General features: G+C 29.2%; 6 protein-coding genes across 8 annotated transcripts; 4 read left to right on the top strand and 2 right to left on the bottom strand.

Annotated features, from left to right (window-relative positions):
• The first annotated feature begins 380 nt into the window (after positions 1 to 380).
• Syngr (synaptogyrin) lies at positions 381 to 3,966 on the top strand. The gene is made up of 6 exons (XM_066732289.1): positions 381 to 385; positions 453 to 575; positions 1,186 to 1,412; positions 1,492 to 1,639; positions 1,713 to 2,038; positions 2,113 to 3,966. Exons 2-5 carry the CDS (start codon positions 474 to 476, stop codon positions 1,908 to 1,910), a joined length of 675 nt encoding a protein of 224 aa, XP_066588386.1. The 5' UTR covers positions 381 to 385; positions 453 to 473; the 3' UTR covers positions 1,911 to 2,038; positions 2,113 to 3,966.
• A 237-nt stretch (positions 3,967 to 4,203) lies between these two features.
• LOC136777097 (another transcription unit protein-like) lies at positions 4,204 to 6,576 on the bottom strand. Its single transcript, XM_066733168.1, is given in 8 exon segments — positions 4,204 to 4,825; positions 5,216 to 5,369; positions 5,371 to 5,418; positions 5,489 to 5,812; positions 5,814 to 6,083; positions 6,159 to 6,208; positions 6,211 to 6,471; positions 6,540 to 6,576. Coding segments are annotated over 8 exon segments (1,317 nt in total). The 3' UTR covers positions 4,204 to 4,652.
• Positions 5,662 to 10,522, top strand: LOC136776605 (BRO1 domain-containing protein BROX-like). 2 transcript variants are annotated; one of them, XM_066732272.1, is made up of 8 exons: positions 5,662 to 5,921; positions 6,605 to 7,084; positions 7,156 to 7,383; positions 7,485 to 7,580; positions 7,653 to 7,831; positions 8,054 to 8,229; positions 8,321 to 8,553; positions 8,625 to 10,522. In XM_066732272.1, exons 2-8 carry the CDS (start codon positions 6,984 to 6,986, stop codon positions 8,869 to 8,871), a joined length of 1,260 nt encoding a protein of 419 aa, XP_066588369.1. In that variant the 5' UTR covers positions 5,662 to 5,921; positions 6,605 to 6,983; the 3' UTR covers positions 8,872 to 10,522. The 2 variants fall into 2 exon arrangements, with proteins under 2 accessions (XP_066588369.1, XP_066588370.1); XM_066732273.1 differs by having other exon boundaries at positions 6,691 to 7,084.
• A 111-nt stretch (positions 10,523 to 10,633) lies between these two features.
• On the top strand, positions 10,634 to 13,418 carry LOC136776606 (angio-associated migratory cell protein). The gene is made up of 6 exons (XM_066732275.1): positions 10,634 to 10,779; positions 10,845 to 11,101; positions 11,185 to 11,329; positions 11,386 to 11,768; positions 12,190 to 12,371; positions 12,747 to 13,418. Exons 1-6 carry the CDS (start codon positions 10,707 to 10,709, stop codon positions 12,814 to 12,816), a joined length of 1,110 nt encoding a protein of 369 aa, XP_066588372.1. The 5' UTR covers positions 10,634 to 10,706; the 3' UTR covers positions 12,817 to 13,418.
• Positions 13,419 to 13,554: 136 nt separating this feature from the next.
• Positions 13,555 to 14,763, bottom strand: LOC136776614 (UPF0598 protein CG30010). The gene is made up of 4 exons (XM_066732287.1): positions 14,581 to 14,763; positions 14,457 to 14,505; positions 14,191 to 14,393; positions 13,555 to 13,866 (listed from the first exon to the last, which is right to left on the bottom strand). Exons 1-4 carry the CDS (start codon positions 14,761 to 14,763, stop codon positions 13,621 to 13,623), a joined length of 681 nt encoding a protein of 226 aa, XP_066588384.1. The 3' UTR covers positions 13,555 to 13,620.
• A 718-nt stretch (positions 14,764 to 15,481) lies between these two features.
• On the top strand, positions 15,482 to 23,285 carry smash (smallish). 2 transcript variants are annotated; one of them, XM_066732254.1, is made up of 5 exons: positions 15,482 to 15,623; positions 18,958 to 19,144; positions 19,239 to 19,529; positions 19,711 to 20,973; positions 22,329 to 23,284. In XM_066732254.1, the coding sequence occupies exons 2-5, from the start codon at positions 18,959 to 18,961 to the stop codon at positions 22,392 to 22,394; spliced, it is 1,806 nt and encodes a 601-aa protein (XP_066588351.1). In that variant the 5' UTR covers positions 15,482 to 15,623; position 18,958; the 3' UTR covers positions 22,395 to 23,284. The 2 variants fall into 2 exon arrangements, with proteins under 2 accessions (XP_066588351.1, XP_066588352.1); XM_066732255.1 differs by lacking the exon at positions 15,482 to 15,623 and having other exon boundaries at positions 19,004 to 19,144; positions 19,225 to 19,529; positions 22,329 to 23,285.
• The last annotated feature ends 16 nt before the right edge of the window (positions 23,286 to 23,301 follow it).

The following is a 23,301-nucleotide window of genomic DNA, read 5'->3' on the forward strand; positions in this document are numbered from 1 at the left end:
AACGGCTCTGTAAGTAGTGTAGATTCCATTCCAAAAACAGCTGAAAAATAATGAATGTATTGAAATTTTTATGAGAGTATCGCGTAACTTATTACTACAAATTTCAGTATATACATATACTTTCGTAAATCAGCTGATGCCTGATAGGCCTATTCCTCACTAATGAATACACATATTATAAAGTTTTTTTGAAAGGGTGATGGGTAACCGTTCCAGGGGGGAATTCAATTCATAACTTCGCGTGAGAATATTCATCTTTATACATTAACCAAGTTTTAAACAATACATATGTATACATACATAGGTATTTATATAATTTTATACAGTAGTCAGTACTGGGGAATGAAGTTAGTGACAAGGACTATGTATACTATGTAAAAATTATGTATGTGTGCAGCACTGTAGTCATTAGGGGGCATGCGTATCTCGCTTTGAAACCTTTGAAATTTTAGCTCAGGTTCAGTCGTATTAAGATGGACGGTGGTGGAGCCTACGGTGGTGGGAAGGCAGGAGCGCCTTTTGATCCTATCGCATTTGTTCAAAGACCTCAAGTTATTTTGAGGGCAGTATGTCTCGTAAGTTATTATTCCATTTGTTTGATGCTATCGTTTATCTTCCTCTAGAAAAATCAGTCGAAAACGAGGTTTGAGTAGACATTGATTTTAAAAGAGCTTTCGTCCCCCCACCCTCTACAATTGGGCTGTTCTATTGATTTTTCGTAAATTGATACGGTACGCCCCATGATAAAGGGTTTTCTGTTTTCCATATTTGTCAAAAAAAACATTGGTCATAGCTTATTTCATCTAATTCATTATAATGTCTAGCTTAATCACTAATTGTGCTTGATAATACTTTGGCAACACATAGTCAGCTCGTCGATGAATTTTCCACGGCTGATTTCAAGTTCTATCGCTTATCTTTTTGGTTTATGTTTTCAAGAATTAAGTCTAGAAACTTTATTTTTACCAAATTTATGAAGCAACAAACTTTATTATTTGCTTCAATTATTCCTAAAATAAATATTATTAGTCATGGATGAAAAAATTCTCAACTATTGTTTACACGTTTCATTTAAATACTCACTTTGAAATAAATTTCATAAAAATTCTGTATTGTTGTCGTGTGTCTTACAAGAATCTTAAATATTCCATACCCCTGTTTAACCATACTTCTGTCTAATTTCAGTTATTTGCAATAATTGTATTTGGATGTATAAGCAGCAAGGGTTATTACACAGACGAAAAAGGCAAAGAATTTTGCCTATACAATAATGACAATAATGCCTGCAATTATGGAGTTGGGATAGGAGTTCTAGCATTTTTAGCTAGTATTGCATTTTTAGCAGGAGAATATCTTTTTGAACAAATGTCCTCAGTGAAAACTCGAAAGCACTTTGTTCTCATTGATCTTGGGTAAGCTGTACAGCATTTAATAATATTTTAATAACTTATTTATGTGATTCGTACAGAAATTTATTATGGTTATTTGCAGCTTTTCAGGATTTTGGGCTTTTCTATATTTCGTTGGGTTTTGTTACTTAACAAATGCGTGGAACAAGTCTGAACCACCAAAGGAAAATTATGGAGTGAATAATGTACAAACAGCTATTGCATTTTCATTTTTCTCAATTTTTTCTTGGGTAAATAAAACAAATTTTATTTTTTATTCAAATTCATGTTAATAATATTGATTAATATTCTCTTTTTCCTTAGGCTGGTTGTGCGTGGTTTGCATTTCAGAGATTCAAGCAAGGTACTGATGCTGCTTTTGCCCCAAGCTATGAAGCAGATCCAGTAGGAGGAACAGGATATACTAGTTACCCTGATGCTACTGATGCTGCTTATCAAGAACCACCTTTTGGTCAACAGCAGCAACGGAATATGGGGGACTTCCAAGCTCCAGCTTACTAAATTCATCTGCCATTATTACATGTGTATACATTTTCATCGTGTGCACAGTGAAATATTAACAAAAAGATGATTTAGAATAATTTAACAGAAAAAAATCTATTATTTCATATCATCCGTTTTCATTAAAGGTAATTTATTATTTATCATTTTATGATTGATGAATAGTAATTTTTAATCTTATAAAAATTAATGTTTATTTCAGAACAGGCAAGATACACTGATAGATTGCTGAGCATCGTTGGTAGAAATGTAAGTTTTCATGGCAAAATATAGAGAAGAAGCGTTATTTGTTAAATTGTGCTTCTTATTGTTGACCACTTGTAAGTTACGTATATTCATGCGCCCAATGTCACAACAAACTGTAGCTATAATCAAGATAAGTTGTTCGTGTTTATAGACACGTATTATAATGACCATTAATTACAGAATAATATAATAATGGATAAGTATAGTAAAACATTGATAAGTAAGATAATAATTGAGATGTAGTACATGCAGAAGTTATGTATATTTTAATGTTGTAATGTATTCATAGCAAATACAATTTCAAAGTAATGGCTATTTATCTTACGTTATAAAAGAGGAGACATTGCAAAGAATATTAAAATGATAATACTGATTATTGGCATTGTAGACATCCTACAGATAATCTAACAAATTCAATTCTTAAATGAGAGTACAAGAAATATATATCACTTCAGAATTTTTTTTTGCTTCAGTATGAATGCCATACATATGAGGTCAATTTGAATAGATAATAGTATTTTTATTTTTCATTAAGACTATTCAAGGACCTCAAAATTTATAATTAAGGGCTGATTGTAAAAAAAACAGATTTTATATCCATGGTCTGTGTTCAATGTTAAATGGCTTGCATACAGATTTCATTGAAAGATGAGTTTTCATGTTTGAGAACGGAAAATAATGGACTATGAAGGATTACTACCAGCATTATTTAAGAACTATCGGTCCATAATTGCTATTATTAAATAAACAATGTATTAGGTATTAAAGAATTAATTTTATTTTCCGTCCTCAAAAAAGTAGGAGAGATCGGGGCTGGTTCTTACGAGGATAGAAAGTTACATGTTAAAAACAGTAAATAAACTTATCACAAGAAAGTACAAACGGGACATAAACATTTACAATAATATCCGCCAATACGTTAGGTTTTTTAGTCGCGTTTATAAAGATCATTCATCAATACTAAAAGGTAGCTGGTAAAAACAATAGGCCTCAATCAGATCAGCCTTGGCCTCTCCCGCATGAGTTGAAGGTATATTTTTTTAATTTTGCACTTATTTTTTTTATCCTTGTAGAAATATTCTTATGCATCTTCCATTTCTTAACTTTGGTTACAGGTATAATATTTTGTATGATAATCAAGTATATCTTTATGTATTAATATTACATTTATGATCTCTAAAACATGGCAAGTGCTTCCTTAGCATTGCGTGATAGCTTTTTGGTTGATTAAGGATAACAAAAATAATCTTAAGCTTATTATGGTAGTATAAAAAATTCATAAATAGTACAGTTCCTATTAACCGTACGTAATAGCACTTTCCGCGAACATTTTTGTAGCATTGAAAACTTGATTGAATTTTAAGTAAACTATAGTTAAAAAGAAAACCATGTTAATTATTAAGGTTTAAATGTGTTTTTGTTTGGTTCGTATGGTATTTTTAAAATAATATTCAATTATGGGAGGATAGTCTGATACATAAATAAAAACTAACAGTATTGACAAAATTTCTTTTGCTTACTTGCACAAATTAAGATATTTCTTAATGTGATGCGATCTCTTTTCTTGTACTCATCAAAATAAATATGGCAATTTTCACTAAAAACAACAAAGCATTATAAACAAAATTGTAGGAATGATAACTTGAAACGTCTATCAAAATGTGTAAATGATTTTAATTCTAAAATGTTATAAATAAATAATATCATATGATTGTACTTATATAATGGTAGTTATCTCATATTTAGTATAATATGTCGAAATTACATACAAATGCAAAAACTTCTGTATTTAGAATAAATTAAAATCTAGTCTATAATTTATTGAGAAATCAAGGCTTATTTAAAATTATTATTTATTCCACGTGTATAAAATAATAAATGCACTGTCTTTGTTTACCATATTTCTTGCATTGTGTTGTAAAAAATATTCATTAAAATCTTTAATGAAGTTATAACATTTTTAATTTATACCACACTCATAAATATACAGTTAATCTTTATGTTAAGAAACAAAATTCATTTCTTTGATCAAATAATGTCTTTTTCAATAAAAAAAAATTATAGCCTATTATTTACACAACTTTTCCTTCCCATGTCATTTGTTTTTAGTTAAATGAATATCTTATGAAATACGACCATCTAACTTTTAAATTATCTTGTAGTATATGTGAAAGAAAAACTTCTGAACATTAATTTAATTTAAATTTATTGTACTAAGTCAATGTATAATTATTATATGGAAAAAGTGAATATCATTATATATCTACTAAACTTAACAAATCTATAAATGAATGTTAATCATTATTAAATTAAAAGACTTGAGTTTTATAATCTCTATAAATATATGAGATTTATTGTCGGTAAAAAAAAATAAATATCTTTTAAAGAGTAGAGATAAATCAATGAAATTCTTGAGGAAATATATCATTTATTTTTTATTTGATTCTATTATATGTACTTTTAATGAGATGTTTAAATAGTATTCCACTATTTTGTTTAATCAGCTGCGTTATCCTTATCATTTTCTTCGCCCCCAGTACTTTCCGATGTTGCGGTAAAAGAGCTCGAATCATCATCGGAATCTTTTAATACCTTACTTTTGAGTTTTTTCTTTGATCTCATTGTCTCAAAATCTGATCCTTCCTCATCAGAAGAATAAGTATTTGATGCTACAAATTTTTAACAGCATTAGTTCTACTGATAAAACTTAATTAAAAATAATTAATATATTTTTTTGGAGTCTCTAATTAATCCACGGTTTATAACAAAATTTATCGATGTAAATAACGTAACGTTATGTAATATTTTTTATTTCATCTACGTATTTAAAGTGCGGTTTTGACACCAATTGTTGAATGTCTTGACAAATTTATGTTTGCTAATACTTGTAATTTAATAGAATTTATCTCATATCAATCTAGAATTTTCATCAAACAAATAATTTATAACAATAGATAGTATAGCGGCCCTAAGTATAATTATATATGTAGCAACATAGTGTTTATAGAAGAATAATTTTTATATTAATTAATAGATGACTAATTTTAATTTAAGTTTACCTTTCATCGATGCGGCAGTACCCTTTTTATATTTATTTTTAATTGCTGCCAAAGAAATGGCACCCTTGTCATCTGAACAATCGTTGTGGTAAACATCAGCTCCATAATTTCCTGAAACTTTTCCACTTCCATGTTCACCACCTGTATTTTTTTTTAGATTTACTTTGAACTCTCATTACCATTCGTAATTTCTCCTCTTCTTTCTATAATTGAAGTTTCATTTAAATATAAATAAATTATTTCAATGAAATAATTAAAAACCATTGAAGAAGCCTTAATCATTTCGTATCTGTTTTGATCTGGATTCATGCCAACTTGAGAGAGCGCTTTAATACCAGAAGTTTTCTGGGAACGATCAGCTAGTGACATTGTCATCTTCCTATGCGTAAAGGACTCGGTAGAATGCGGTCGGAAAGTTAATTTTGTTCTGAAAACTGCTTGACCTTGAAGATCAGTACCTTGTCTAATGTATAAATGATTGTGTTCTCCTTGTAATGGCTGTCTGTAGATGTCAAATATTTCAGATCCTAGATGTAAAGACATGTTTCCATCTGACCATTTGACAAATCTGGCATTGCTTTTTGTTTTCAATTTCCCTTAATTCATCATCAAAAGTTTCTTTCCACCTTATTGTATTTTCCACCTTCAGCTTTAAGCGGGCTCGACCTTCCTCGTCTAAAGTTTCTTCCTCATCAATTTCATCCTCGTAAGTTTCATAATCAAATTGTCTAGTTTCAACAAACAAGAAATTTGGCAACTTGACAAAATGAATTTCTTTTCCTAGGTCAGTTGTAACTTTTGGAATTTCAACGTTTATTTTTGTTTCAGAAGGAGGCTCAGGCTCTCCTTCTTTTTCTCTGTCATTGTCCTAGGGCAGGAAGATTCATATTATTTGATTGAAATTTAACTTTAAAAGAATTGTGTGAAAAATCACTTTACTTACATCTTCAATAATAGCTTGATAACTTGACCCTTCTCCTCTACTATCGGATATCTTCCTTGACTAGGACTCCTACTTTTGCTTCTGCTTCTACTACGACTTCTAGTACTTCTACCTTTGCTATGTCTTTCTTCTTTCTCTTTCTTTTTTAGTTTATCCTTCTCATCGTCGGTACTAATCGTAGTACTAATGTCACTCGCATCACCAAACAAAGCATTCGGGATTTTCAAATCGTCCGAAAAAGTATTTTTTTCTAATTCTCTATTACTCGTAAAAGACTGATCAATAAATATTGTTGGAGATTGGAGATGATATTCTTATTCTCATTGACTTTTTTGAGAGAAGTTGACAACAAATATATACATATATATATATATAGGATACCTAAGTGAATTCCATAATCAATTAAATAACATAACATGTATTTTAATGTATGTATGTGTGTTCAGGCACTTTAGCGCTAGGTTAGCGCTATGTAAAAAACATGTTATGATTGGTCAAATGAATTGATCAATCATAACATAGCGCTGCATAGTGCATGCATAGCACTACTTTAGCACTAACACCGTCACCATGCCAGCACCGACTGGAAAACTGTCATGAGGCAGTGGGAATAAGAGCCAGCACTCATTAATCGTCCAATTAGAACTTTTATTATTTTCTATTATTATAAACTATTAAAAAATATCTTATGCTTTCTATGAGATTCGAGCTATATGACCAATATGAATTATTATAAGTTGTGTATACAAAGTTTTAAAAAGTGCAAGATGTAAGGACCAATTTATTTCATTACGTCGATAAATTACAACGACACATTTTATAAAAATGGCTCATTGGTTCCATCGAAACGTTTTAAAAGCTACTTTTCCGCAAAAATTTGAGATCAAAATTGCACATCCGACAAATGCAACCAAAAAGCTTTGCAGGTTAATTTTGTTAGCTAACAGAACTGTATTATGGATGATGTACAATAGTTTCATTTAATTATCTTTTTTAGTGATTTAAAGCTTTCAAGGACTCGATTATTGGACCTAATAAGAAATTCTAATAATACAAAAGATTCAGTTGAACCAGCATTTCATAACTATTTAAGCTTGTTATATGGATTTATTTGGGAAATTCAGTTAATTGATCAAGGACAGTCAGCTGGTAGACCTAATCCTAGTCAATTACGAAATATTCTGGTATTTCAATGGACAAACTCATTGTTGGGACTTAGAACTTTGTAATATGTTGTTTAACAATTAATATCTTTCTCTTTCTCTCTTTTCAATTGTACATAATTTTTGTATAGCAATAATTTTTAAATACATTCACATGTAACAGTTCTAGGCCAGATTTTATTTATGAAGCTGCTAGTATGAGTGTAAACATAGGGCTTTGGTTTATGAAGCATGCTGCCATGATTGCAGGAAAAGATGAGTATGTAGTATAAATTAAATAATTATCTTAAGTTCATTCAGTTTATTACTTTTTTTAAATGTCTGTTTTTAGTATTACCATGAATGAGGCAAAAGAAGTCCATACCATGTTACGGCATGCAGCAGGAATATTTACTTTCATCCAAACAGAGTTTCTTCCACAATTAAATGATCCTCCAACGTTAGAAAGCGATTTAGACCCAAGAGTTTTAAATGCATACATCAATCAGTGCACTGCTGAGGCTCAAGAAGGTTAGTATATTCACATTTTAATATCTGACTACTTTGATATGTCGATAGATGAAATTGCTTTACATGAATGTCAAAAGTAATAATTAAGAGACTACTTGTATACTTGAGTTATTTTTTGCAAAAAAGACAAAAATATATTTGTATTATTTTTTTTTGTAATAAATATATTTTAAATATCTGTAAACGTTATAGCTGATTAATTGACTATTTTCTATCTTCCAGTAACAGTTGCAAGGGCAGTAGAGCTGAAGCACAATGCTAATTTAATATCAGCACTGGCAAATGGGACAAGCAAATTGTTTTTAGATGCAGCAAATACTTTACGTCCATTTAAACCTAATGTATCTTTACAATGGATTAAGTATTTAGAACTAAAAGCAGCTTTTTATCATTCTTACGTAAATATTGATACTAGATAATATTTTGGCATACAACTAGATTGTAATAATTAAATATAACTATGTTATTACAAATTCTTTATTTCTTCAGGCTTACAATTATTGTGGTGAATATTTATTATCTTTGGAAAAATGTGGAGAAGCTGTAAAGGCAATGCAAGAAAGTGAAATTTATTTGAAAAAAGCAAAACTTTTGTGTCAGGAATACGGTAATATCAATGGACCAGCACCACGTGCTAAACCTGATGAGCACAGTGTATTCAGGCGTTTAGGTCCCCTTGTGAAACTAAATCTTGATAAGTCCCTTCGGGAAAATAGTTTAATGTAAGGAATAAGAAATAACATTCTAACCAAATCATTTTTCTCAAATACTCCAATTTCTTTATTAATTTTAGATATCATCAATTAGTACCAGCTGAAGTTCCTACATTGTTTACAAAAGCTACTTTTGGTCTGGTCAGTCCAATTGATTTTCAAATGCCACAACCTAATTCTATTTGGCATTCGGGTGTGTATGAAACATTTATTGGTATTAGTGCCGCCACCATAGGGAAAGAGCAAAATTTACCTCCAGTAAAAGAACAAGAAATTCACCAAAGTAATAAGGATCCAAAAAACGAAAGTGGTTGCATGATACAGTAAAAGTTCATTATCATTTGTATAGTACTTGTTAACATTTATAATTGTAGTGTATTATTTATAACAGGAAAGCTTTATTGTAAACTTATTATAGTGATAGAGGAACAAGTATTAATAAGGTCTCTGTTCCCTACCTCTCAATATTTCTAATAACGTTAAAGCTACCATTTAATGATCAAATGATCCTTTTTAAATGTAAACACATGTGTATACAAACTCCTCGGTACATTTAGTGTTAAAAGCACTTTTTTGTTAATTATTTTAGTTCCTGTGGAACTCAAAAAAAAGAATTGTAAACAAATTACAAATACAGAAAATAGAGATTGACTCTAGCTTAAAGCTTCTAGATATGAAAATAGTAGTGATATGGAATATATTTATTTATTTGAATCTTTTTGGTCATGAATTTTGAAAAACAACACAAATTATTGTTTACACTTTTTTTTTAATATTTTAGAATTTGTTCATGATTGAAACCCTTCCAAAATCCGGTATGTGCAATTTGCTGCAAGAAATAATATTGCCTTTACAAAGCAATGGGACTTGGAGCATTCTATGTATAATATATTTTCTTTTATTATATTTTTATATAATATAAATATGTGTATATGATAAATAATTATACAATAGTTTACTGTCTATGAAAAATAATAAATTATGTTTATTATTAACAAATACAAAACTTATTTTATGATACAAACATTGGATTTATAATATTATGAAGCAGTTAATTTAAGAATTTTTAAAACGTTTTAAATCCTGGATAACACTAGACAAGTTTGTAAAAAATGCAAGATACTTTAATAAAATATATTATCAAAAAATTATATTTGTAAGTGGCAATTCATAATAATACAGGAATCTTTTGTTAAATCGCTCCAATAGAAGGTATTAAAAATAGGATAGGATACAGAACAAGCACATGTCGTTGATTGACGATTGATACAGAAGGAGAACAAATGACTTACTATCTTTGTTAGACCTAATGCTTCTTCTCTTCAATTAACAAATAACAATTATGAGAAACTAATTATTAGGATTTGTTTTTCTTTCTATTTAAAAGAAGAACATTAGGATTTAGGAGTGACAAAAAGAAAGGTGATAACTTACCCTTTCCTCTCTTTCTCTATTTGTCTAACCATCAACTAATCAAGTTGCTTTCAACTTCCGAGCTTCCAAAGAGCCAAGAAAACCATGCCATGAAATGAACCACCCGGAATAATGTATATAGTACCATAGGCATTTAATGCATGAAATTTTATATGTATGAGCTAATATGAATTTAACACATTTTGAGCGGGTAGCCTAACAGCTGTGACTAGGATGTGTAGCGGGCAAAAGAGGTTTTAAGTATTTAAAAAAAGTTTTCATTTAAAACTTTTAAGTAGGCAACAAAGTATATAGTCTTATCTTATATACCAAATAATTGCTTCCTATTTATTTCATTTTAAATATGTTTAAATTCATTAAGTAACTAGGTATGAGTGCCAGTCCGTGAAACGGGTACTAATACCCGCCCCGCTTGAAATGTGTTAATTAAAAATAAAAAAATTATATGTGGAGGAAAAAAACATTGTGAGAGCTATTATTACTACTAAAAATTTAAATTGGTACACCTACTTAATCCCGACTTTTGAATAATAACTCCGTCCCTATTCTACAGTGATTGAAGTGATGAGTGAATTGTACAGTAGAGAGGTTAGGGACAACGTTTACACTTTACCGCCGTTTACGATCATCAGCGCCGCCCAGCCGCCTACCGGCAAGAATTATTTTAGGATCCCGCCTGGTCCCGCCATGAGCAATCTCACGTTTCATCTCTGCTCGAATTGCTCGAAATGACACACGTAAAATCCCAAACAACACCAGAAATAGATAATGCTGCCTTTGTTTTTAAAGGCCATGAAGCAGGTAAAATAATATTAATATTTCATCATGAAAGAATTTTTTATTTTAAAGTATATTTTTCTTACAAGGCTCAATTTTTTGTGGCTCATTGAGTAAAAATGGAGTTTATGCTGCTACAGGCGGAGAAGATGATAAAGCTTACATGTGGAATACAGCTACTGGTGAAATTGTTCTGAATTGTATTGGTCATAAGGATAGTGTTATATTTGCAGAATTTAATTTTGATGAAACATATTTAGCTACAGGTGATATGAGTGGCATAATACAAGTATGGAAATTGAGTGATAAATCAGTAGCATGGGAGTATAGTATGGGTGATATAACTGTATAATAACTTTGGAATATTTCAATTACAGATGACACATTACACATTTATCTTCTTAAATGTTTTTATTATGTTTATTTTAGTGGATGAAATGGCATATGGCATCTAATATTTTATTTGGTGGATCTGTAACTGGAGAAGTTTATGTGTGGCAAGTACCTAGTGGAAAATGTAAAATTTTACAAGGTCATGGTGGTCGTGCAGAAGCTGCTACTATATTTCCAAATGGTATAAATTGAACTAATTTTTTTAAACAGAAAATGAAATAAATTAATTTTTAATAGGTAATCGTATTGCAATTGGATATGATGATGGCACTATCAAAACTATTGATTTGAAAACAACAGCTGTTATTTCAACGATATTACCAGACATAGGTCATTCATCCGTCATAACAGCTCTTGATTGTTATCTAGATAATAATTTAATCATATCAGCTGCAGTAGATGGGAAAACAATACTTAGTATACCTCATACTGGAAAAATTGTATCAGTACTTCAAGATCTTAATTGCTGCAATGAAGATACAAATATTGAAGAAGAAAATGAATGTGATTTAAGAAATAATTGGGTTGAAGCAGTCACATTTTGTAAAGCTCAGACATTTCCTGCAGCAGCTACTGGTACTTTAATTGGGAATATCTATATCTGGGATATTTATAAACAGGTAGGCTTATTTTATTCTTGAAAACACAAAATCTTATTAAAGCTCTTAAAAAATGTATGTAACAATTTAAAAATTTATAAGAATCAGAAAATACTTTAGCAGTAATTTTGATGCTAAATAAAGAGATTGATGTTTTATGATATTTTTATGCAATTCATAAAAGAAGTATAACATTTAATTTCAATTTTATGCGATTATTCAGCTTCACTTGATATTTCTCACAATTTAATGTCCATTGTTTATTGCATATTAAAATTCCTAGCTTTCATTGTTTGGTTTCTTACAAATACTAAAGTTTTTTTTATGTACCATGATAACAAAAATAATTGAAAGACCATATATAATAGTTTTATAATGAAAGTAATCATAGTAATGTAAATTTATCTTTTTTTTTTTATTAAACTTCTTTCCATTTGTTTAGCGAATTAGGCATGATATTAACCAAGGAAGTGGTATTACAAAATTATGTTGGAAAGGAAATTCAACACTACTATTTTCAGCTGGCTTAGATGGTATCCTAAGGTGTTACGAAGCAAGAACTGGTCAGTGTTTACAAATGTTTATGGGACATTTAGCTGATATTCTTGATTGTTTTATATCTGTGTAAGTATTTTTTTAAACTATGCATTACTTTACTGATGTGGGCAAGTTTTGAATTAGGTAAAACCAACAAGAAAATTTAGTAGGTTAATCTAATTTATTATAGTGCATTAAAAAGATAAAAGAATTGTTTTTAAAATTTTGTAAACTTAATATGATACAACTATTTTAAATGCACATGTTCGAATTTTGACAATGAAAAGCTTCATGTAACAATTTGAAAAAATCGATTCTTTTCTATTTGAAATTGACAAAATATAGTTTGAACGTGTTACCTTTAAAATATTACACCAAGATTCGCACTAATTATATAGTTGTAGTGAAGTTTGTAACTATATATCACGTATGAGAGTAAGATTTAAAATACTTATTTTTTAGGGATGGTAAGAAAGTATTGACAACTTCTGATGATAACACAGCAAGGATATTCGAAATTGATAATCTCTAATGATTAGGAATATCTTGAGCAAGAAATATTTTGATACAATATTTAAAATTAATAATTATATGCTGTGTCCCATTTTAAACGTAAATTAGAAATATTTTTCGAAAATTATACGTTTTATAGAATAATGCTTTGGACAAAACCTCTTTGACTTTGAAGAGGACATAAGACAATGATAGTGATTTTACTTCAAATGTCATTGAAAATGACAGGAAAGCTATCTAGCGTTTTATCAAATGAGGCGAACTTTTTTATTGTACATTCTTGTATCTGATCTCAAGACTTTTCTAAAACCTTGTTTTTATTTATTTTCATTTTATTCAATAGTTTATGAAATATTTCAGTTTAAAATAGCATGTGAATGTAAGTTCGGCCGAAATATTGTGCGTGACAGCTACACATGTACGTGCATTGCCGCTCATCTATGCATACTTTCAAATCGAAATATGTCATTAAACGATTGGATGAAATGAAACATAAAAACAGGGATTATGAAAGATCTTGAGATAAACTACAAGACTATGCAATAAGAAGTAGGGTTACTGTTTAAAAAATTGAAGTAAACCTTCATAAAATCTTTAAATAAAGTTTCAAAGTTAAAACAGTGTATGTTCTCCTCAAATTTAAACAACCTTGGCCTGAAAATTTTTTTCATAAAACTTATATTTTCAGCAAATATTTATAAGTAGTTATTTAAAATAGAACAGCTCTGTATATAACCTAAAAAGTTACACATTTTGTTTTTAATTCTGTTACTTTTATTTAATAAAAATTATACATAAATGTAAATTTCCATAATGAAAAAGTTTAGTTAAAATTTTTTAATAAAATAGTTTTATCTTTGTACCATTCTTTGTCCAATTTATAGATTTCATTTTTCCATGTAAAATGTGTTGGATAATTATTTTCACCATTTTGAAAAATGAAGTAGGAACTTAGGTCTATAGCAAGATTTGACCTTACCAAACCAATTCCTCCTTGTTTCTCTGGTGCAGGATGATATACTCTACCTGTATTTGCATTGATGAAAAGTTTACATGGGTTGAATGGAATCTATGAAAATAATATTAGTTAGAGAATTAACAGTAACAATAATTACTTACTTCTTGGTAAATTATTATATATTAAGATAAATATAAAAAAAACAAACAAACAAAACGAGAAACTATTCATCTCCAAATCGCTTTGTTATCTATGAAGAGCGCCAGAAAAAAGCTGAATACGAAAATATAAATTTTATTACTTATTTATGATTAAAGTGAAAACACATATCTCATATAAAATATTAAACATTTAACTTGAGATTAACGGAATATTTTGTACCGATATTATATAGATCGCTAAGGCGTGTCAACGATACGACGTTTTATGTATTACCTTCAACAAATCATCAACATGAGCATAGCTAAGCCAGTTTATATTATCTAAAGTAATTAAATTTGTAAATACTATTGGTACATCATCACATCGTATATAGTTTCTTTCTCTTCCACATTTTGATAAATAAGGAAATTCTTTCGAAAATCTACCAGTGTTATTTTTTTCAATGCGCTTGAAAAAAAATTCCAGAAACTTCTTATCTAAAAATATATTTTAAATCAATAATTTTGAATAATTTAAACAATTAAAATTTGTTAACGAACCTTTAAAACACGAGGTGAAATTTTTCAGCCGTACGTCATCAAGAAATAACTGTAACGGAATGTCACTTTTTCAGTCAAATATTGTTACAAACTACAAATTATATAAAATAAATCTCCAGTTTACCATGCCTTGATGATCTATAAAATAGAAATATTCTCTTTGGTTGGTGTCTGAGATTTGACCTTGTACATATGTCACGTAATCATTTATATTAAATAAAAACGGAATGTTGAACTTATGTAAAAAACAGTGAAAGTATCCTCTAGATCTTATAGAGCCATAATTTATAAAGTTCTGTAAATTCATTTAAACGATTTAAAGATACAGATGAGATGAAATTGAAAATGTTTTTGTTCTGATAGAAGAAAGAATAAAATTATACTAAGCTCTATAAGTTTATCATAATAGTGCTGATAGTAGTGGTATACACAGTGCGAAATTGATTTGTACGTGTTATTTCAACCAACTTCACTTTGAACCACATGCGAATAAATTTTCCACCCTGTATATACGTTTATATCAATTCATACTTAAAAAACACTGAAATCTGAAGTAAGCAACAGTGAAAATGTTTATTATCCAGATCACAACATGATGCCACTTGTCACACAAAATGTCGCAGAATGTCAGTTTCTAAAAGTAGCAAAAATTTTTTTTTTATATACAATTTATTTTTATTCTGGGTGGATTTTAACTAATAGATAATTCACCTGCACTTATAGTTTAAAGTATCCACCAACTAAAATTTCCTTATTTTGTATGAAAGTATAATAGGGTTCAGGTAATAGAGTGAAGTTAGTTGAAATGTTAACGAATCAAAATCTCCGGAAGATAGTACTATACATATAGGTGGAAGGTAGCAAAGTAGTAAATACACTGCTGGCGCCTGGCAGTACCTAATGGCAAGTTGTTTTGATCGGGAGTTTCTACTTACATTTCCGCCATTTTGTAGTTTTTTAAAGTTCTTGCAGTTTTTTGTGTATTTTCTAAAAATTTTTGTTTTATTAAAGCCCGTTTACGAATTCTATCTTATGAGTAAAATGATGTGATCTTTGTTGTTAACAAAAACAGTTAAACTCCAGAACTTATTTTTGGATATTCACAGCGCCGAATATTTTGATTGTACTATTAGCCTTTTATTAACATCCTATCAAACTTTCTTTAAAGTAAGTTTTCGCAATGGTATATTATATCAAATAAGAAATAATATTTTGGTAAAATCATATGCTTATGGTATTATTTAGATTATTTTGTTCTAGTCATTTAATTTCTCTTAATATTTATTTAAATAACAAACATCAAGTAGACATATTATATGTTACCAATCAAGCAACTGTTCTTTAAACTAAATTTTACTAATTATTTCTGTTGCCCCTAACTTATATAGAAAAGTGTATTGATTTGGGTAGTCTTCGCAATGAAAAATATATGGAGCAGAATATTGTGCATTAATATATCATTGGTAAACTTTGCAGAAGGTATTATCTATAACTAATGAAATTTATTTGTTTAACATTCTGTATCTTATATTTTTCAATGCGCAAAATCCTTTAATATTTTAAGATTCTAAAAATATGGATTCAATCATGTTGGTATATTATAGGTTATAATGAAATAATGTACTTTAGATATTTGTTTAATTAACATGTGTTGTAGTTTATACATGCATCACCTAATTACTAATCATTATTGTAGTAATGTTAAGACAAATGAAATATATTTTAAAGTTAATTTTTTTGAAAAATAATTGCATGCGAAAAGCTAAAGTTTAGTTAGCAGTTTTGTTAAAATCATATTTAAAGACTGAAGCAATTTACCATATCTTATGACTAGCTGCTATGCTTGATAGAACTCATGATCTACATTATTTAATTATTGATATGACAACTAATTTAATTATTTTACTATCAAAAGTAGATCTCTTTGCTAAATGCATTCATATAATGATAATTAATTTTCAATGGAATGTAATAATTTTTAGTAATTTTTACATAGGTAATTTTTTTGGCAGTCAATATTGTAGAAATTAATAATAAATAATCATTTCTTTTGGTTCACAAATTTGTTTTTACTTTCAACAAATGGCTCTTATCAATTAAATTTTCAAATGTTCCGGCAGTAATGAGTCTCCAACATCATTTCTCTCTCAAAGAGTGTATTTTTATGCAGTTACTATTGGGGTATAAGATATAATGCAGAACAATCAGATTTAAAATATAAAATAAAAAATTTTATATAATAAAAACAATAAAGCAGTCCAGTTAATTATTTATTTTCTGTATAAAATAATTTCTAATAACTAAGACATAAATTGTTAAATTATTAAAATTGGGCAATGTTAAAAATAAAATAGTTTTAAAAACTATTATAGTTGTTAAATCAAACAAGACATGAAAAATATCTACACAATAACACTATAGATATTTATCTGGAATTTATATAGGATCATTCTACCAGTTATCTAAAATACTATAGGCATCAATTTGAAAGATCATATTTTTAAATAATTGCATTAAAAGCTTAATGATAAAATTATAGTTATAGAATCGAGTAGAAGATGAATATCACGTGTACTTAACTTTTACCACTTGACGCGAGACTATTGATTCTCTTGACAAGATTGAATAACAAAAACCTTTTTCAAGATTTATAAAATATTGTTACAGTAAAAAAAGAAATTTTTATATTATTCTACAGTAATATAAAAAAAAAGGTTAAAAAAATGTGATATTTAATATATTAAAGCATTTCTGTAATTTGATAAATATTAAATTATAAAATATAGATTTTAAAATAATCAAATCTATCAAATTTAATACAACTTAAGACTACAGGCTTCTCTTTTTAGAAGACTTTGTTTTTTGTAAAAAGTAATCGTCTCTTTCTACATTTGGATTTAATTTAGAAAAATTATAAAAAGTTCGATAGGTTTTATTCATACTTTCTTTTAGAAAGATGGTGTATGTACATACAACTGGGAGCACAAAGAAACTGTAGACAGAAGAGTGTACCTTTACCAATATTATGTTATTCAAGAAACGTAAAGACTGCTAAAGTTTGGGAGGGGAAGAGGGGCTAACTGCTTTCCTAGAGCTCATGTACTTCTCTCGATTGTACATTATGTGCTGTCAAAAACTAAAGCTGAATAATTTTATAGGCATTGACTTTATATTTCATTTTAAATAACAATTACAAAATGTAATGTATAGTATAAAAATATGTGCTTTATTAACAAGTCCTTAGCGTAATAGCCACGAAAAGTTATTCAGAAGTGCTTATCATATGTGTATTTTCATTTCAATGTTAATCAAACCTATTTTTCTTTACTTAGTATTTAATATAAATTATTAGCTAAAGTTATTTAAAAACTGACGCTTTGTTATTTTTATAAACATGCTTTAAAGGTGTTTTGATTTTTGTGTTTTTTAATGTTTAATATAATGACTAATTTTAAGGAATACATTTTTCAATAACGTTACTATCTCTAGTAAAATTACAAATTTCAGCAAAAATTTTTTCCTTTTCAAACATAAAATCTATCTCTATGACATTGCTATTGTGCGTCGCATTAAATTACGTAAGCCAGCATAAATTTAATGGGATTATATCATGCTAGTGTATGAGCAGACTAACTACGGTAACACTACAAAATACGTACACAAATCATGTTTACACTATAACGTGCTATTGATTGGACGTTAGAGTTTACAATAATATCAGATAATTTAGGATAAACTGCAATGGTAAATCAAACAATCGAATGTCTGTTTTTTTAGCAAATGTTAAAAAATAATGTAATATTCTTGCGGGAATGCCTATAAATTCTCAAATGTATTGCGTCACTGAGAACGCATATAGCAGAAATGGAGTATCGCCAAAGTGGGTCCACTGACGAGATATACCTGGCATCCTCGTTCTATATTTACAGGGAGAATGACCGATGAGTTATGCGATCGATTGTCTCATGCCAAATTTATTCTCATTGTAAAGCTGATCGTTGTATAGTATATTACGCTCGAGGTGACATGTCATGGTCCATGTGTTAATAAAGTCAGAGCAAAGCCTAATTACCCAAAGATAAAAATAATTTTTTACGAGTCTACCGGTAGAGCTGCGAACGATGAATTTCTCATTCATTTAACTCTAAATTTACATATATTTCCTAACTCAAAAACAAATAATAAACATTAATTTATCTTACGTTTGGATGTATATATATATATATATGTATCTATTTAGGTATACATACGGATAATAATCAAGTTTACTAAAGTCACGCATATAGGCATCGAAAAAACGCTTAAAAGTTGAAACTATCTAATTTTTGGAATTTGGCGTTTCCGAAATATTTAGAGTCGTACATTATAAGAAATTAATTTGTCAACTTATCAGTTAGTTTCGTTCCATACTCTTTCAACAAAATGTACAGCCAGCAGGAGAGGACGATTCAATTTATTACAACGTATTTCCTATTGCTCTAGATAATTTTTTAATTCGCAGAATGCACGAGCCGCCAAAACTAAAAACAACTTTAAAAACGCCCCCAAAGCAGGCTACCAATCCTCTTCAATTTGTTAAAGTTGGACCATGTTCATTATACCGTACTGCACAAGAGCAGCTGCAGAAGGTACAGGAAGTGAAGAAAATAAAACAGGAAATTAGAGATGATCCAGAAGACTGGCAATCCGTAAGCATTTCAATCGAATCTATGCATATATGTAACAGACTAGATTTTTCTGTGATCAGTCGATCATATGAATATGTAAGCTATATCTTTTCAGAACTTAGACAACTGGAAAAGTAGCCGTAGGAAGCAACAAGAGCATATTATTGAGCGGGTGGTGGAGGTTAAAAAATTGGAATTAGAGGAGCACGATCGTCAACGTCGTCGAAGTAAAACCTTTTCGGAAATGTTAGAAGAAAGGAATAGTAGGGGTAGGAAGCCTAGTTTGGCGATATATCACGAAGAAGACGTGAATGATTTAAGCGACCTTGGCATTGGTACAAGCAGCGGGAAAAGTTCGATTAGTGGCGACGGACGTGATAGTCACGATAATACTCACAGTATTTTGGTAAATATTTCAACTCGAAGCACCTGAAGCCAGAAGAATTTTCAAAAGTTTGAAAAGTATAACATTTTGTATACAGATATAAAAAATTTTTTTCTAATCAACTTGTTTAATTTTTATATTGCACGTTGCTTGAGAATGATCTTAACTGTATATATTAATAATAATAATGATTAATTTTTAGAGCGAAGAGGATAACGAAACTGAGAAGAATCAATCTGATATTAATTGCACGTCTATTGGGGAATCTAGAAAGGAAATGAAACCAGGATGTCAATTAATAACAACTTTGTCAAGACCTCTGAACAATAGTTGCCCTAAGGAAAGCAATAATAATAGAGGATTAGCTTCGGCAATAAGTACAACTGTGATCTCTTCTGAACCAGAAGAATATACGTATGAAAGTGCAATTCGTGGATATGTGTCACGTGTTTCTCAAAATATTACTTCGAGAAACTTAATTCCAGCTAAAGAGATAGCTGCCGAGGAACAAAGTAACAATGATTTGAATATGAAATCTATCATTGAGCAATCAGTGAAAATTGATATTCTTAAAAGGCGTGAAATTTTTGAAAAGGCTTCACAAAAGCCATATGATAGTACGTCAAACGATAGAGCAAATTTTGAGTGTGTTTGCAAAAAGTCTGTAAAAGAGAAACTATGGAGTTTGGAGAAGCAAATATCCGTTGATGCTAGACATTCTTTTGAACGAGGTTGTAATAAGTTTTCAAGTTATGCCAATCCTCCTAGTATGTCTAATTATTACAGAGCTAACAACGTATCTTCGACTTCTGATTTTCAGTCGAATAATCAAGAGCTACACGCCTACGTTGACAATATTACGAAGAAGGAGGCTGAAAAACGTTTACCGAACTTGAACACTTCCGTAAACGATTTAGTAAAAGAGAAATCATCTACTGGAACTATTGAAAAAAGACTTAGCCCAATATTGATAGATACCAAAGTTAACGCATGTTCGTTAGGTGGAAAAAACTATTCGCCTAATACTGAACATAATGCTTCTAAAACGATTTTTCATCGTAGCCTTGACTCTTTAGAAACTAATGTACCTAATGGTCCCGATATATTTGGACGAGTACAAAGTCTGGAAGAAATTGATTATGGAAGACGGTATCTACCGTCCTTTGTACCAAAAGATCCTAAAAATGATTCTTACGAAGAATTTGGCGACATTAATCCGGCAAATGTCAATTGTTCCGTCATCCAAACTGATAAACTGATCGATGAGGATATATTGCAGAGCAGTATATCTGCATTTAACAGGCATCAACAGCAGGACATTATACCTGAAGACTCTTTATCCAAGGAAAGTAGCATTTGTAGTAATAGTGATAAATTTTTGGATGAAAGAAAATATCTACCAAGCGACACGCTTAAATCAATGCAGACTTTTCCTACTTTAAGACAAGCAATTTTAATACCAGAGGTATGGTTATTTATACCTCCTGTAAAAAGACGATAATTATACATGGGAATCCTAGCAGTCATAGTATTATTTAAACAAATTTAACAAAATAAATAATCTATTTAAAAAAAAGAAGTCCAGTTATAATATTAGGCAAGCATGTGTGTTTCATTACAACAAAAATGATTGAAATCATTACTAAAAGTATACACTTCACAAGAACGTACTTATATTCTTAAATAACAAAAATGAAATGTTACATTTAAAAATTAAATTTTAAAGCAAAAGAGTACTCATCGGACACGATCCCGTTGTATCTGCTGTATATAAAAATTTGAACATTTAATGTAATGTCGCGAAGCAGGTTGCGCGTATTTAAAATTTAGATGTCACTACTTTTTATAAATAAAATACTTTATTTTGATTGATTTAATAGTATATATTTTTTTGCTAGGATACTATTTCTAATAGAATTCCTATGTACTTGTCACTTTTTTGGGAGGGGAGATTCAATTTTTTATAATGACTATGTTAAATAAATAAAATGCAATGAAATGTATAAAAGTAATCGTTCCAAAGAGCAATGCTTATACAAAGAAATATATAATATAATTCAATAATGCAGTAATTCAGTATACAATTCTGAGTATCTTTTGCCTATTATTGTGTATTGTAAATATAACGCAGTCCCAAAACCTCTTACATAAATATTCACTACCATTGTTAATTCTATTATAAATTCATATTGTTGAAAAAAATATAAAACTTACCTATTTTCCGCGTTATGAAGTCGATTGGTACTTCTTATTATTCTATCACTATCTTCAACTCTTTATCAACACTACACGTAACGAGGACTGTTTCTACGCGCGTGTTTACATTTGAAAGGGGTCATTTGACCGCTAAACAGTAGCTTTAATGTTAAAGAAAACGTTCATTATACGTAACGGAGAAATATAATTAATTTCGGTAATAGTGTTTCTCTGTTATGAATGAAAACGCTAAAAATTTTTAAATACTATCATAAATGCTTAGTTTTTTAGTCTGATTGCGTTTAATACCGAGAGCACATTACTGATTTTTTAAATGAATTAATTTTCTAGTAATCTAATTTATTGAAATCTATTATTTGAATGTATAGTGCAGTCATACCTTTGCGTAAAATAAGAGTTTAGGCTTTTTAGAGGTACTTGCTTTTGAGGCACTATCGTATCTTTGAATAATTTCACTGTTGTCGGTTAAAGAAACGAGCCAATATACAAAGAATAATAATATAAGAGAGTGTTTGTAAATAATTAGCAGGAAATTATTGGCTACAATTCATTTTATTGATAAGATTGAATATTCGAATTATCGTAGTTATTGTTTTGTTACAGCTGCAACTAAGAGAGGCACAACTTTCCAAGGATCCGAAAATAGGGAAATATTTAAAAATGAGATGATGGAAGCTATTTGATCAGCTAAAGAAAAATTAGCTGCAACAAACAAAGTATACGTAACGCTCGACATTTAGAACAAATTTTAAAAGAATTTGAGAAGGATGATGAGAATGTTACAATAACATCCTGATCGCAACGCTCCTAAAAATATTTTATAAAAAAAATATAATATAATTTTAGCGAGGTAGATTATGGTAAATAATGGATGAGTAATGAAAGTATGGTGAAATGTTTGAAGGTCATGAAATGTAAAGAACAGATGTAAAAAAATGTTTGCTGTTTATGAATAAAAGACGGAATAGAAGATTAATATATAGTATTTATTTAATTGAGAGTACTTTAGCGGTCTGTTACTTATTGAGTGGGATATTCAGAAAGCACATGAAAATAATTTTGTGGATAGAGAATATTATTATGATGCAGATCAGTATAGATAGGAAAGGCGAAGGCGCTTAGAAATCCTGAAAAAATAGTATTCTTTTTATTCCAATCCATAGGTACGAACGTATGCTAAAATTTCCAGCTGAAGACAGAAATATTATATCGTAGAGGAAAAAAATTATAAGAAAATAATGTCTAACAAGCTACTTGATCCAAAAAAGCTTGATTGCCGACATTAATCGAAAAGGTAGAAAAACTAATTTTTCCAAAATGAACAAATTTTTGACTCCGATAAAGAAATGGATATAAAAGCAGAAAATTATAATTTATCAAAAGACCTTTTGATTACTTTTTTTGCATGTAAATTGTGACAAAGAGGCGTTCATCGTATATTAGTGGTTAGTTGGTAAACAATGAAGGAGTAGGACATTTGTAGTTAGACGTAACAGGGGAAAAAGGCATACTTTTTATATCTAAAACATATGTAAACAAAGAAAAAGTAAAATAAAAGAAAAGCATTGGTATTCCT

Source organism: Prorops nasuta, unplaced genomic scaffold (assembly GCF_024137725.1).
Source record: "Prorops nasuta isolate Cenicafe-Biocafe unplaced genomic scaffold, Cenicafe_Pnas_1.2 PNAS00010, whole genome shotgun sequence".
In the NCBI taxonomy this organism is placed as follows: Eukaryota; Metazoa; Arthropoda; class Insecta; order Hymenoptera; family Bethylidae; genus Prorops; species Prorops nasuta.